This window comes from Raphanus sativus, chromosome 4 (assembly GCF_000801105.2).
Source record: "Raphanus sativus cultivar WK10039 chromosome 4, ASM80110v3, whole genome shotgun sequence".
NCBI lineage: Eukaryota > Viridiplantae > Streptophyta > Magnoliopsida > Brassicales > Brassicaceae > Raphanus > Raphanus sativus.
In genome coordinates, this window is record NC_079514.1 from 47708243 (window position 1) to 47720847 (window position 12605).

At 39.6% G+C, this 12605-nt stretch overlaps 2 protein-coding genes across 11 annotated transcripts; one reads left to right on the forward strand and one right to left on the reverse strand.

The window, feature by feature from the left end:
- Nucleotides 1-1223: 1223 nt before the first annotated feature.
- On the reverse strand, nucleotides 1224-4922 carry LOC130511405 (uncharacterized). The gene is made up of 9 exons (XM_057008370.1): nucleotides 4250-4922; nucleotides 4012-4160; nucleotides 3173-3892; nucleotides 2891-2995; nucleotides 2468-2590; nucleotides 2079-2380; nucleotides 1910-1991; nucleotides 1749-1836; nucleotides 1224-1405 (listed from the first exon to the last, which is right to left on the reverse strand). The coding sequence occupies exons 1-9, from the start codon at nucleotides 4920-4922 to the stop codon at nucleotides 1224-1226; spliced, it is 2424 nt and encodes an 807-aa protein (XP_056864350.1).
- A 611-nt stretch (nucleotides 4923-5533) lies between these two features.
- On the forward strand, nucleotides 5534-11185 carry LOC108839153 (probable glutamate carboxypeptidase AMP1). 10 transcript variants are annotated; one of them, XM_057006674.1, is made up of 18 exons: nucleotides 5534-6715; nucleotides 6938-7333; nucleotides 7405-7467; nucleotides 7543-7630; nucleotides 7701-7784; nucleotides 7874-7962; nucleotides 8054-8167; nucleotides 8235-8375; nucleotides 8447-9224; nucleotides 9305-9439; nucleotides 9512-9596; nucleotides 9676-9821; nucleotides 9926-10035; nucleotides 10139-10247; nucleotides 10289-10446; nucleotides 10523-10578; nucleotides 10664-10862; nucleotides 10940-11185. In XM_057006674.1, exons 1-9 carry the CDS (start codon nucleotides 5768-5770, stop codon nucleotides 8609-8611), a joined length of 2088 nt encoding a protein of 695 aa, XP_056862654.1. In that variant the 5' UTR covers nucleotides 5534-5767; the 3' UTR covers nucleotides 8612-9224; nucleotides 9305-9439; nucleotides 9512-9596; nucleotides 9676-9821; nucleotides 9926-10035; nucleotides 10139-10247; nucleotides 10289-10446; nucleotides 10523-10578; nucleotides 10664-10862; nucleotides 10940-11185. The 10 variants fall into 10 exon arrangements, with proteins under 10 accessions (XP_056862654.1, XP_056862647.1, XP_056862655.1 ...); XM_057006667.1 differs by having other exon boundaries at nucleotides 10319-10446; XM_057006675.1 differs by having other exon boundaries at nucleotides 10319-10446; nucleotides 10541-10578.
- The last annotated feature ends 1420 nt before the right edge of the window (nucleotides 11186-12605 follow it).

Consider the following 12605-nt stretch of genomic DNA (forward strand, 5'->3'; position numbering starts at 1 on the left):
AACTGCTTACGATCCCTCAACCACAGTGGGATTAGTGGTGGATACGTTTCCCTATGATCAAGCTCGGTACTGGGCGATGAGAGACAGCTATTATGAAAAGCCTAATGGCATCAAGTTACGCGCTACAAACTAGGCCGGATATATGGGGTTCCTGGCTCTGAATTTACTGGATATGTTCCCAGCGATCTCAACATAGTCAATCAGGGGAGCAGGAAACCCTCAATACCAAGCTCAAGTGGATGTATCTTCCACTGCCTCGTCAACTGAGTTCAATACCGGGCTTCAACTGGGAGGTCAGATCAACAACTCTACACTAGGAAATGGTAGAGGCCATGGTCAAGTTATATCTGAGATAGGTTTGTCGCTCTCAGCCAAAATATAGAAAACCTGGATAATGCCTTGTTATAACCGTTATTTTATTTGATATCCGGTTTTATACTGTGTAAATTGTAATTTAAGCTTTCTCGTTCATCACTGTAATTACATAGGTGAACCATCGAGGCGGGTGTTTGGTGAGGTAACATAAAGCAAGAGGTGAAAGACGAGACTGAAGTGACGACTCAGGGTGGACAGAGAAATGCAGATGATGCAGTTGAAGGAACTCCCGGTGAAAAAGCCGGAGGCATTTGATGAAATTAAAGTATGGTGGTTTGGAGTCTGGAAGATCAGTAGCAGTTATGTGTTTAAATAACAGTGAACGCATGGAAGGTGTCCTTTTTAGGAGTTTCTATATTGGTTGCTTGTAAGATAAACTTTATCTACTATCTGTCCCTGCTTTGTAAGATAAACGTTATCTTATTTTGGGGTGTTTGTAAGATGTGGTAGTATGGGTTCATGTAATATGGTAACTCGTCTGTAACATAAATTAAGAACGTTTTCAATGTGAAATAGTGTTTCCCTTATCTGATTTGGATCGGGTGTTATAAACAATCTATTGAAGAAGTTACTTAAGAATAAAACCGTTTTACAATATCCTCTACCTTCAATTCGAAGGAATAACCGGTATTTCAGGATTTTCCTATTTAATATTGCAACGATTGACCGTTTTATCTTTCAACCTCCTAATCTTGGATGCTTTTAACATAACATCAAATGGTTTTAATACTAGATAACAGAAACTGATAAACTTATAAAGGTAAATAAGCATTATCCTGGTTGACATAAATAAGCATTACATAGCAGTAACATATAATATTAGATCCTCAGTAAAAAAGAAAGTCGTCCTACAACTTGGCATGAAACTCGTATATCATAACAGCCGCTCTATGTGCTTCATCGGTGATAATTGACGGAGTTATCCCACGGCATGGGTCAGAACCAAACAAGGAATGTGTTTGAATCAGGAGGGTTGCTGTGATAGCCGCTTCGCCAGGGTTTTCATTCTTGGCAACACCTTGAATCCTTTCTACATCAGGGAGTATCAACACCCGCAATAGATATGGAAGATTGTTTTTACCAGTAGAGGAAACATTTCTGAGATAGGCAGAAGAGATTGCCGAAGTGCAGAATCCTCGTTTAAGTCAGGGTTGCAATCAAAAACATAAAGCTTTGATGCACTGAAATCCAGACATAATCCTATCCAGTGCTCTTTTCTGATGCATATTGGAAAGTAAAAACGGGTTCCAGGGGTAAAAGCCTGACAGCTATTAGCGAGCCCATCTACTAGACTCTTGCTGAATAGGAAAGCACCCTTATTCTTTGCTTCTTGAATTTTGCATGGTTCCTACACAACAATGCTGCAAACCGACTGTCCAGAAACGCAGCACTTATGTCCACTTTACCGATACAATGATTATCGAAGGTGGATCGGACAACCCTCATAAGAATATCTACGACCTGAATTTACAGTTAGCTGGTGTCATAAATATACTCCACTTCTCCGTAGATCAGTTTTAAAATAATAACTTGCCTTGCCAGGTAACAAACGAGTTCTGTCCGCTATATCAATAAGGTCTTTATGGGTAACCGAGAGTCCACCAACGTTTATAAAACTGCAATAAAAAGGCTTTACTATATTATTCTACCAATCCACATGTCAAAATATATGAAATATTTCTGATGGATAAAATGAAATTTACCAAGGTTTCTTAAGTAGTGTGGACAGTCGAGCATACTTGTCACGAACAACCGACATATCATAATAGCTACCCCCACAAAGTTGACCTTCTCGAGCACGATTAAGTATGCTACTCCCGCACTGGTAACCGCTAAGTAAATACTGTGGGACTGTCTTGATACGCTTGCTTTTTCGAGAGAGGAAAGTATCTAGATGCGTCTCCAAACCATGATGAGTATTATTCTCTCCCATCTGATCGTGTTCACGCGAGGGTAAAGCATCTTTCTCTTGAGTCAGGCCCAAAGAGAAAGATGGTTGATCGAACTGCAATATCATATATGTGTTAATATTGTTATGACTGCGCTTGTCATAAATTGAGCATTATAATCAAGAAGAGGTCGGAGACCATACATCTGATCTAAGGCGATCCTCCGTTCCGCTGTGCCCCGATAGTGTACTCATTTGAGGTCTATCTCCGACATTCACGTTTGTAGCGGCATAAGCGAGATTTTGTTTCGACTGCCATTTTTGGACCTTCGATTAAATAATGTTATACATCATGTTAAACATAAGGCTTCTCATATTAGTAACAAAAGGTAGTGCTGGGGAACTAACTCTATACTTACGGGGGCAAACAGTTTTGATCCTGAGGAAGCTTCGTTGTTAAATTCAAAAAGAGGAGTACGTCGAGGAATGGTATTTTATCTTGATGGGCGAGTACGAGGGTCCCCTTTAAAATAAAAGATATTATGAAGGTAGCAACATTTTGATAAATATCTGTAACCCAAATCAACATATGTAGTAAGTTACAAAATTTAATATAGACATACTTACATTAAGTTCCGGACGAGATATAGACCTGAGTTGATGTTTGCTTTCACCCAGGTAACCACCGGTTGGTAGTGAAGAGATTTCGTCTTGACCACGTCCGTCGGAAACCTAAAAAGTGAAATCGGAATACACTAATTGAAACCGGTAACACACTTATAATTATGGATTTAATATATGTTTACTCAATCTATATGATGAGGCAATCATGAAGCCGGATTTATCTTCAAATAGCCGGTGATTTCTTTCTTACAAATAACCGGTTATGCACTACAGGAAGATTCTTACAGGTGGTTGGTTGGGTGATCCAGGAGGAGTTGAATAATGACTGAGATTTTCCAACACATTAGCGATCACCCTGTTATTCTCGTCATCACCTTCCACTGCAGGTTGGTTGGAACAAGGTGGGATAGATGCATTGGAAGAAGACGGATTGATTGGGTGACACTCTGAAGCAGCATGCCCATTACCGGCCTCGCTTCGACCGGTTAGTTGTTTCGAAGAACTTGGCTTCGAGACATGACCATCTGACAGGATGATATTGTGACACCCTGAAACCTCATGTGCATGACCCTGGGCAAGTGAAACCAGAATTTCCGATTTCATTTGCTTTATCATTCCAGACACAGTGGCTAGAACGTCATCTTTGTACTGTACAGATGACAAAGCTAACTGTTTCATGGAGTCAATCACAGACGACACTTTGCCTTCGATCCGCTGGAGCTCAGGTTTGAGAAGGGAAAGCACAATTGGTGAAATTTTATCTTCTTCTGCTTCTATGCTCTGTTTCTCCTTCCCTCGGGTCTGCTTCTTCTTGCCATTTGGTTTGGAGTCTTCCCGCATCTTCTCAACATCAGATTTTGTTACTCCACCTTTGAACATATCTTTGGAGAACACAAACTTTTGAAATATAAGCTTCAAAAGGTTGTCAACTTTGATATCAAACACCTCGTCTGGCCAACCCAAAACAGAATCATTGAGTGGCCGATGAGGATCTTCGGGATAATGCTGTTCACAACAGCCTACACAACATGGAAGTATCCAATTCCGGTTAAATAATTACTACAAGCACGATTAATATAGGTAATAATATTAGTACTAATTATTCAGTTAAATATGATGTTTACCTCCGATTTTCTGTCTACTTCCCTTGCGTGGGCAGGATTCAAAGTCTTCCTCCTTGCCTTGCTAACAGGGGACTCTATTTCATCATCATCACTTTCCGATTCGGAAGAAGAACACGCATCCTGAACCACTTCTGTCAAAGCAGGGACAGCTTCAACAATTACAAGCTGGAGAGCTAGAGCAAAGCCTTAAGCGCAATGGTATCTTGAGACAAGGATATCTCATCCCTTTTTTTGATACTGGTCATCAGCATATCGAATGCAATACGACCCCATGGAAAAGACAAAAACTCTTCTATGTCTCCAAGTAGCTCAGCGTACTCCTTTAGCATTTTCATCTTAAGATTTGTTGACAGCAACACAGATGAAACTATTGCAAGGCATGCCAATTTCATCCGGATATCTGGATCTGTAACCGTTTTTTTTCGTAGCATCTTCACAGCCTGAGATACTCGCATTTCTTCCATACTCCCAAATAGTTCGGGCCAATAAGGTTTCTCGTTGATATTCTTCTTCTTCATCTTCTGCTTTTTGGGGATTTCACCGCAAGGAAGCCCAGTGACTATGGCAAACTCCCTCAATGAAAACCTAATAGGATTTCCGGCAAACCGAAACCAAGCTTCGTGTTTTTTTTCGACCTTCAACTGTCGAGATAGTAGATATCTAGCAAATCTACCAGAAAATGCAGGTTTTTCGGCTATCTCGATGAGTTTACCAAACGACGACTCTCTCAGGTACTGGATCTCAGCTTCGTTGAGAGCATTAAGTATGGTGTTTATTGCTCGAGAAGACTGGTAAGTAAGCACTCTGACGCCGACTGGTTCCTCGCCATCCGCAAAAACCATCTGAGGTAACTCAACTTCGGGTTCTTCCACGAGATCTTCATGGTAATCGACTATTCTCGAAGAAACCATTTTGATTTTAGAGAAAACAGATTTTTTAGAAACGTCTATGAGCGATTTGTAGAGAAAACAGAGGTTGGTGGCAAATAAATAAGACCTGAGATTTAGTTTCAAAAATCACATATGTTGTAGAACGAAAGTCTGAACGAAAAAATCTAGGGGTCTTTGCACTTTTAACACTTATAGATATTTCAACACCTTATGTTCTTTGCATAATTATCTTTTCCTTTATGCAACCGCCTCAACCTGTTGTGACGTCAGTAATTTGACAGGCGCATGTGCTCCACTCTTTTATCAAATGAGGGATAGTTCTGGGATTACCGAAATTGCTACAGCCCTTTTACCACCTAGCTAATATCTAGACGAAACTTTACCATCTAGTGCAAATTCCCTAAAATGAAAGAAAACAAAAATAATAGTACTATATAAAAGAATATACCTCTTTGGAGACTCACTATACCACTAAAAAAACATACACCACTTTTGTTATTATAAATACATGCAGCTTTTCATTCGACTCGACCGACACTTGTGATGTCTTAGCATCCAAATAGTCGTTTACATGTTTCTCAAGTGATCTTTCAACCGATTAAAGCATATCCTATATATATATTCAACTTCTTAGTCTTTTTTAACTGAACTGTTAAAGAAAACAAAGCAGAAGAAGAAGAAGAAGATCAACAACAATGTATTTGACCAAATAAAATAACAAAATAGACAAGACACAGAAAAGGACAAAGATGATTAGTAATAAAAAGAAAGACACTTGACGACAAAAAAGCATATCAAAAGATAGTTACTTTGGCTTAGCCACTACTTTGCTTAAACAATTACTCACTTCTCTCTCTCTCTCTGCAATGTCGCAGCCTCGCGTCTCTTTCCGACATCCACCGCCGCTCTGTTCTTTCCTCTTCGCCATAGTCCTCTTAGTCGCCACTTTCTACACCCTCCACCACCCAGACGCCACTCCTCCTCATCTCTTCTCCCCAAACAAACACAACTCCCTCACTCTCCGCCGCCTCTTCCTCTCCTCCGCCTCCAACGCCACCGTCTCCTCCTACCTCCACTCCTTAACCCGTCACCCTCACCTCGCCGGAACAAAACCCTCTCTAGACACGCTCAACTACGTCCTAAACCACTTCCAAAGCCTCCGACTCGATGACACCCGCGTCGCCGAGTACGAAGCTCTCCTCTCTTACCCTACGCACTTCTCCCTCACCGCGCGTTTTAGCAACGACAACACGACTCTGGAGTTCGACTTAAACGACGACGTTTCCTCTTCCTCCGACGTCGTTATGCCGTACCACGCTTACTCCCCGTCTGGCTCCGCGTCTGGGAACGTCGTCTTCGTGAACCACGGCGAGGAGAGAGACTACCGAGCCCTCGAGATGGTCGGAGTGAGCGTGAGAGGCTGTTTGGTTTTAGTTCGAAAGGGAGAGACTCTTGGAAGAGGAGTGATCGTGAAGACGGCAGAGACTAAAGGTGCTCTCGGCGTCTTGATATACGACGAGAAAGACGGTGGTGGGCTCGGGGGCATCGAGAGAGGCACGGTGATGAGAGGAATCGGTGACCCGGTTACTCCGGGTTGGCCCGGTGTCGTCGGAGGAGAGAAGCTAAGTTTGGAGGATGATCTTGTCTCTAAAAGATTCCCAAAGATTCCATCTTTGCCTCTGTCTCTCCACAATGCAGAGATCATATTGGCTTCTCTGGCCAGAGCAAAAGCTCCGGTGGAGTGGCAAACGGGTCGGGTTGGGTCAAGTCAACGGGTTGGCCCGGGACGGGTTGTTGTCAACATGAGCTTACAGGTAAAACCGTTTTTTTAATTATACAGAGGTATCTTGGCCCCACAGTAATGGTCCAGACTAGTCACGTGTTAGCACGTGTCAGTCCTCTGTCCCTGGCGATGCCGAAATATTAATTCGACAGTGGTCGAGATTTGAACCCCCATGGTGGAACTCACGGTCTTTTCTTGGTTTTGACTTTTTTTTTTTTGTAATTAAAAAAGTCTTTGGTTTTGTTTTTACAAGGTGGAGATGAAGATGAAGAAGATTCACAATGTTGTGGCTACAATAAGAGGTAGTGAGGAGCCAGACCGGTACGTGATTCTTGGGAACCACAGAGACGCGTGGACTTATGGAGCTGTTGATCCAAACAGTGGAACTTCTGCTTTGCTTGACATTGGTCGACGATTCTCTCTGTTGCTTGAATCTGGCTGGAGACCACGTAGGAGCATTCTCCTTTGTAGTTGGGACGCTGAAGAGTTCGGAATGGTTGGGTCAACTGAATGGGTTGAGGAACATGTTCTTAACTTAGGTGCAAGTGCTGTGGCTTATCTTAATGTAGATTGTGCTGTCCAAGGCTCTGGATTTTTTGCTGGTGCAACTCCTCAACTAGACAATGTTCTTGTAGATGCATTAAAGCTGGTAAATAATAATAATACTAATGTGGACATTCTCAAGTAATTTCAAAAAGTCAATTCTATTTTTGTGGTCAGGTTCAAGATCCTGATGATGTAACCTTGACAGTGGAAGAGACATTCAAGTCTCAGAATAACATTGTGAGTAGAGGCTTCTTTCTTTTTTTTGTTAACCACACACATAAGGGTGTCTTATGCTTTGAATGGACTCTGCAGATAGAGAGGCTAAGTAGAGTAGATTCCGATTTTTCCGGTTTTCTTCATCATGCTGGGATACCATCTATAGACATGTACTATGGAGCAGGTAAAGAAGAACTTGAGATCTTCAGAATGTGATGATGTATTAATATGTATGTTGAGTTTTTTTTTTTCAGATTATCCTGTCTACCATACTGCTTTTGACTCCTATGATTGGATGATCCGCAATGCAGATCCATTGTTTCATCGTCATGTTGCCAGTAAAAGCCTTTGTTTTCTTTCTCTAGTTTTCATGGCTGCTTATGCAGAGAGGTTTGACTTATCTTCTGTGCTTTGTTATATCTCTCAGTGGCTGGAATTTGGGGGCTTTTGGGAATCATCTTGGCTGATGAGCCAGTCTTACCGTTTGATTACATCTCTTATGCACAACAGTTGCAGGTATATAGGCTCTCCTCCTCCTCACTCCCTTTATAGATAAAGATAGAAAGGAAAAACTGAGTTTATATATGTTTTGGTTTATTGGTATCAGGCACATAGAGATACATTGAGCAAGCTCTTAGAAGGGAAAGTCTCTGTTGATCCCTTAAGCGTGGCGATACAAGAGTTCTCTTTAGTTACTAGAGAAGTTGCAGATGAAGCAAAGGTTTTTTTGCTTTTGTCTTCTTTTCTTGGTCACACACCTATTCCTAAGTTGATGATCGATTTTGCAGAAGCTAAAGAAAGGAGCATACAGCAAAAATGATGTTGCAGGAGCTGCTAAGAGAAGAGAGCTAAATGACAGAATGATGCTTGCAGAAAGAGGGTTCTTGGATTCAGAAGGGATCAGAGGGAAAGAATGGTTCAAGCATCTTGTGAGTAAATTAAAAACAATCTGCCTTCACCATTTTTCATAACTCATGTGTTTTGTGTGTTTATTTATAAGGTGTATGGGCCTGCAGCAGAGCCAGAGAGCAAGCTAGGTTTTTTCCCGGGAATAGCAGATGCAATTGCAACAAACTCATCAGAGGGAGTAATCAAGCATGAGATATGGAGAGTCACAAGAGCTATTCAGAGAGCAAGCAAAGCTCTTAAAGGAGGGTTCACATGAGCAGAAACTTCAAAGACTTCTCTCCTCTGTGTATATATTGTGTGACTGTAGATTTTAGAAGCACAATTCTTGTTCAAAGTCTTCAAAGACTTATCTTAATGATAGACAACATCACTGATCCAGACACTTGTTAATGTAAAAACCCTTGCCACTTGACCACTATGTAATACCCATTTGTTGCCAAAAAGCTACTTCACCTATCACTGTATAAAGTCTTATCTTAATATATAAAACAGACTTTTCTGGCTTCTCAATGTGTCCACGTCGCTTTTGGAGGCTGGGGCATTTTGCGACATGTGTCGCGACATCATTGCTCTATTCCTTTTTTCCTTTCACGCGCTTTGTTTTAGTTTCTGAATCAGGCACTTCGTCTTCCTGACATCGCTGCGATCTCGTCCTCAAACCTCAATCGGCGACGTAGAGCAGTAACGTCTATCCTTTCAATTAATCACATCTTTACTCCGACTTTTATCGATTGCTCCAATCCGCCTAACGTCTCTCCTCAAGTGTCTCTATCACCATAGGGGAAATTAGGACACTGTGCCGTCTAATGTTGAAGCTTTTTTGATTGTCGATGGATTTTACGATTTCTTGTCCGTAACGGTTACATACTGTTCGTGATCATCTTTTTAAAACGTTGTCACTTTTTCAATTGCTATATGAGTCATTTTCTTTTATTTTCTTTGCTATTAGGTACTCACTTTAATCCAACCATAAGGGAAAAGAGTGCTAGAGCTTGGAGCTGGCATCAATCGTTTCAATTGTGAACTGGCTCAAAAGGCTGGTTAAGTCATCTTCCTTGACTTCATCGAAAGTGCCATTAAGAAGGTTTGTTTTACCACTATTTTGGTTTGATAGCTCTTTGTATTAAGTTTCTTTGGTCATGGTGTGTTCTTGTAGAATGAAAGTGACATTTCCAGACCTGAAAACCGAATATGGATCCGCTGACTTATTTTCCCAAATTATGTGTCTCTCAGATAAAGAGGTAATATCCATTTCCCATTATGTGATTCTCTTTTTGCTGTAAAAGAGAAGAAATTCTAAATCTTTTAGATGGGATGCAGGTGGAGTTTTTGGCAGAAGGAATGCTTGGATGGGTGAAAGCCAGGAGCATACATTTTCTTCAGAGAATCATGTTTCTTTTAATCATAAGAAGGCAAGCGAAAATCAATACCCCACTCACTATCATGAACCAAGATTCTATACAAAGGTTGGTTGTCACTTGGCTCCACTCTCTCATATCTAATGTTTTGGATGACTTGAGCTTCCTTTTTAGAGTGTGCTAAATTTTAAAACGTATGGTGTAAAATGCAGTTTTTCAACGAACGCAAACACGTGATGCTTCTGGCAAATCATTTGAGCTCACTATGGTTGGTTGAAAATGCATTAGGGCGTATGTGAAAAACAAGGAGAATCAAAATCAGGTAACTAATTATTTTCTTTATTAGACTGTCTACTTTTGTTATCATTTGATGGTCTTCCTTATTCACTGCCAAGAGGTAAAGCTTTATGTCCATGTTATGTCAGATTTGCTGGATTTGGCAAAAAGTAAGCGTGGAGAATGACAAGGATTTCCACAAAGATATCCTGATAACTCTCCGTCATTTACAGCAGTGACACTATTCTCCACATCCAAGTAAGCAGCAATCACTCTTGAAGATTCATATCGCTTTTAAGAGTAATCATCATCTGTCTCTTTTTTCCAAGACAAGCCAGCTCTGTTTATGACATTCTTCAAGTGACTATTGCAAGAGTGATGAAACTCCGTTCCAGTATTCGCAGAGTACATCAAACAAAGAGGATATGATATCCATGATGTTCAAGCCTATGGACAGGTTTGTGTTCATAATAAAATTTTTTTTATTATTTTCTGTTTTGAGGGTGTTATGAGTCATGAAACCTTCTTTCCAGTAATGCTGAAAGATGCAGGTTTTCAGGATGTGATCGATGAGGACATTATTGATCAGGTTACTCTCATACACGTACATGTACAAATCTACATTTCTTTGTGTGATATGCTGATTTTAACGTATAGTATTTATATATTCTCAGTTTGTCAAGTCCTCAGACGTGCGTTAGAGAAAGTGGAGAAAGAAAAGGAAGAATTTAATCATCTGCGACTTCTCAGAAGTCAAAAAACATGATCAATCAGAAAGAATCAGTTCAAGAAATTTCTCCTGTTGTTAAAATCAAAGGCTAACCGTGATGGAGATGATCAAGGTTAAAAACACTTCAGAACACCATACGAAAAGTATGATTTAAAGCTACAGATTTTTTTACAGAAGTGAAAATGTCACGAAACAAATCATAATCTTGGTTGCTTTCCAGCAGGCAACAGGTGTGAAACTGTTCCAGCTAACAACAACCTCAACGACGGCCACAGTCGTCTTCATGAGATGGAGTCTAAAATAAAAAAAAATTGTTCTTTTTTAATCACCATACTCCGAGTATTCCAATCTTTCAATACAAGTCATATACTTTTGCATTTCTCATAACTTCGTAGCCAAACTTATGTATTCTTCAGTTTGATTTAGTTCCTGGATTGAATCAGAGTTTCAAAAAAGTTCTTGCATACGAAGAGAAGTTAGAAACATCATTCCACGAACCATTGTTTCTAATAAACCAGCTGCAATAATATAATCCAAATCTTTGTAGTTCACAGGTAATATGACCGGGAACCATTGTCTCTAATAACTCGGTTTCCACATGTTGCTCTGTCTTTTATTCAAAATATAATATTTTTTCCAGTCATCCGTTTTGAATGACTATATGAACACAAAAATGGTGGGAAAATAAACACAGAACTTGAAAAAAGCATAAACACAGAATGGAAACATATAATTTCATAAATGATTTTACATCTTCAACCAAAAACAAAAACAAAAAATAATTAAAAGAAACATCAGACGTAGCCAATACGAAAACAATAGGCATAGTGGCTTTAACCACGTGAAAAAATAATTTAGTGGTCTCTGAAACTTTTTAAAATGTAAATCAACCCATAGCTATCAAAAGATACACTCATAAGACAGAAAAAAACACACAGCATTACTATTACTTACTCGATAAAATTACTATAACTTTCTCCATTTGTACCATCACTAAACCAAGCACCATCCTATAGCAGCTTTTGCACCCTCCAAAAAAAACAAATATAAACTTTCGAACAAAATGCAATTGAAAATAATATCCCAATTTGGTTAGTTTTTTCTTTGTGGAAGCAACTTAGCCTAATGGTTAAGGTCTAAAGGCTTCTACACCCAGGTCTGGGGTTCGATTCCCAGACTATGCAATTTATTGCAGATTTTCTCAAATCCAGGTTTCAAGTCCCGGAGAGAGCGCGATTTATTAGGCAACTATGGAGATTATAGAAGGAAGCATTACATGCAACTATGCGATTATGGAAGGAAGGATTACAAGAGATCTTCAACATGGTGCAAGTAAATCTGATCAGGCGTGGATCTTCATAGGACGGCTCAGATGATGCAGTTAGGCGTAGATCTTCATAAGACAGGTAGTATTGTCGGTTGTCGAATCGTCTATGTAATGTTCCTAATAATTGTAATTGTAATATCATAATAAATCAGCGTTAAAAAAAAAAAATAATATCCCAACCCACCGCTTAGAAAATAAGTTATATTATTGAATATTTCCATTACTACACAAAACATAAACTAAATATACCAATTCTACAATGTTCAAGTATTATCTAGGTAGCAAATATCATCAGCTTTTCCTGCTCTGCATATAAACAACATGAACAAATATCCACAATAGAAAAACCCATAAAAATAATATGTCTAAACCCGGCGCTACGTACCCCTAACTTTTTTTTTGGTAATTTCCAATAGCATTTTTGTTATCTTCTTTACTTTGGAATTTCTCTCTTTTTATTTAAAATCTGCTAAATTATTTGTCTTCGTCTAATTATTTTTCTACTTTCCACTTTATCATCCAAAAAAACAACAACCCTAAAAACACTTCATTCGTAGAA

What these genes read in the sequence shown, in the direction of transcription:
- LOC130511405 (XM_057008370.1), bottom strand. Translation starts at nt 4,922, where the DNA reads ATGGTTTCTTCGAGAATAGTCGATTACCATGAAGATCTCGTGGAAGAA. An exon ending in AGGATCGCCTTAGATCAGAT is followed by an intron (nt 2,381 to 2,467) that starts GTATGGTCTCCG and finishes ATGATATTGCAG; the next exon opens with TTCGATCAACCATCTTTCTC. An exon ending in AAGTGCTGCGTTTCTGGACA is followed by an intron (nt 1,406 to 1,748) that starts GTCGGTTTGCAG and finishes TCCCTGATGTAG; the next exon opens with AAAGGATTCAAGGTGTTGCC.
- LOC108839153 (XM_057006665.1), top strand. Translation starts at nt 5,768, where the DNA reads ATGTCGCAGCCTCGCGTCTCTTTCCGACATCCACCGCCGCTCTGTTCT. An exon ending in TCAAGTCTCAGAATAACATT is followed by an intron (nt 7,468 to 7,542) that starts GTGAGTAGAGGC and finishes TGGACTCTGCAG; the next exon opens with ATAGAGAGGCTAAGTAGAGT. An exon ending in CTTATGCACAACAGTTGCAG is followed by an intron (nt 7,963 to 8,053) that starts GTATATAGGCTC and finishes TATTGGTATCAG; the next exon opens with GCACATAGAGATACATTGAG.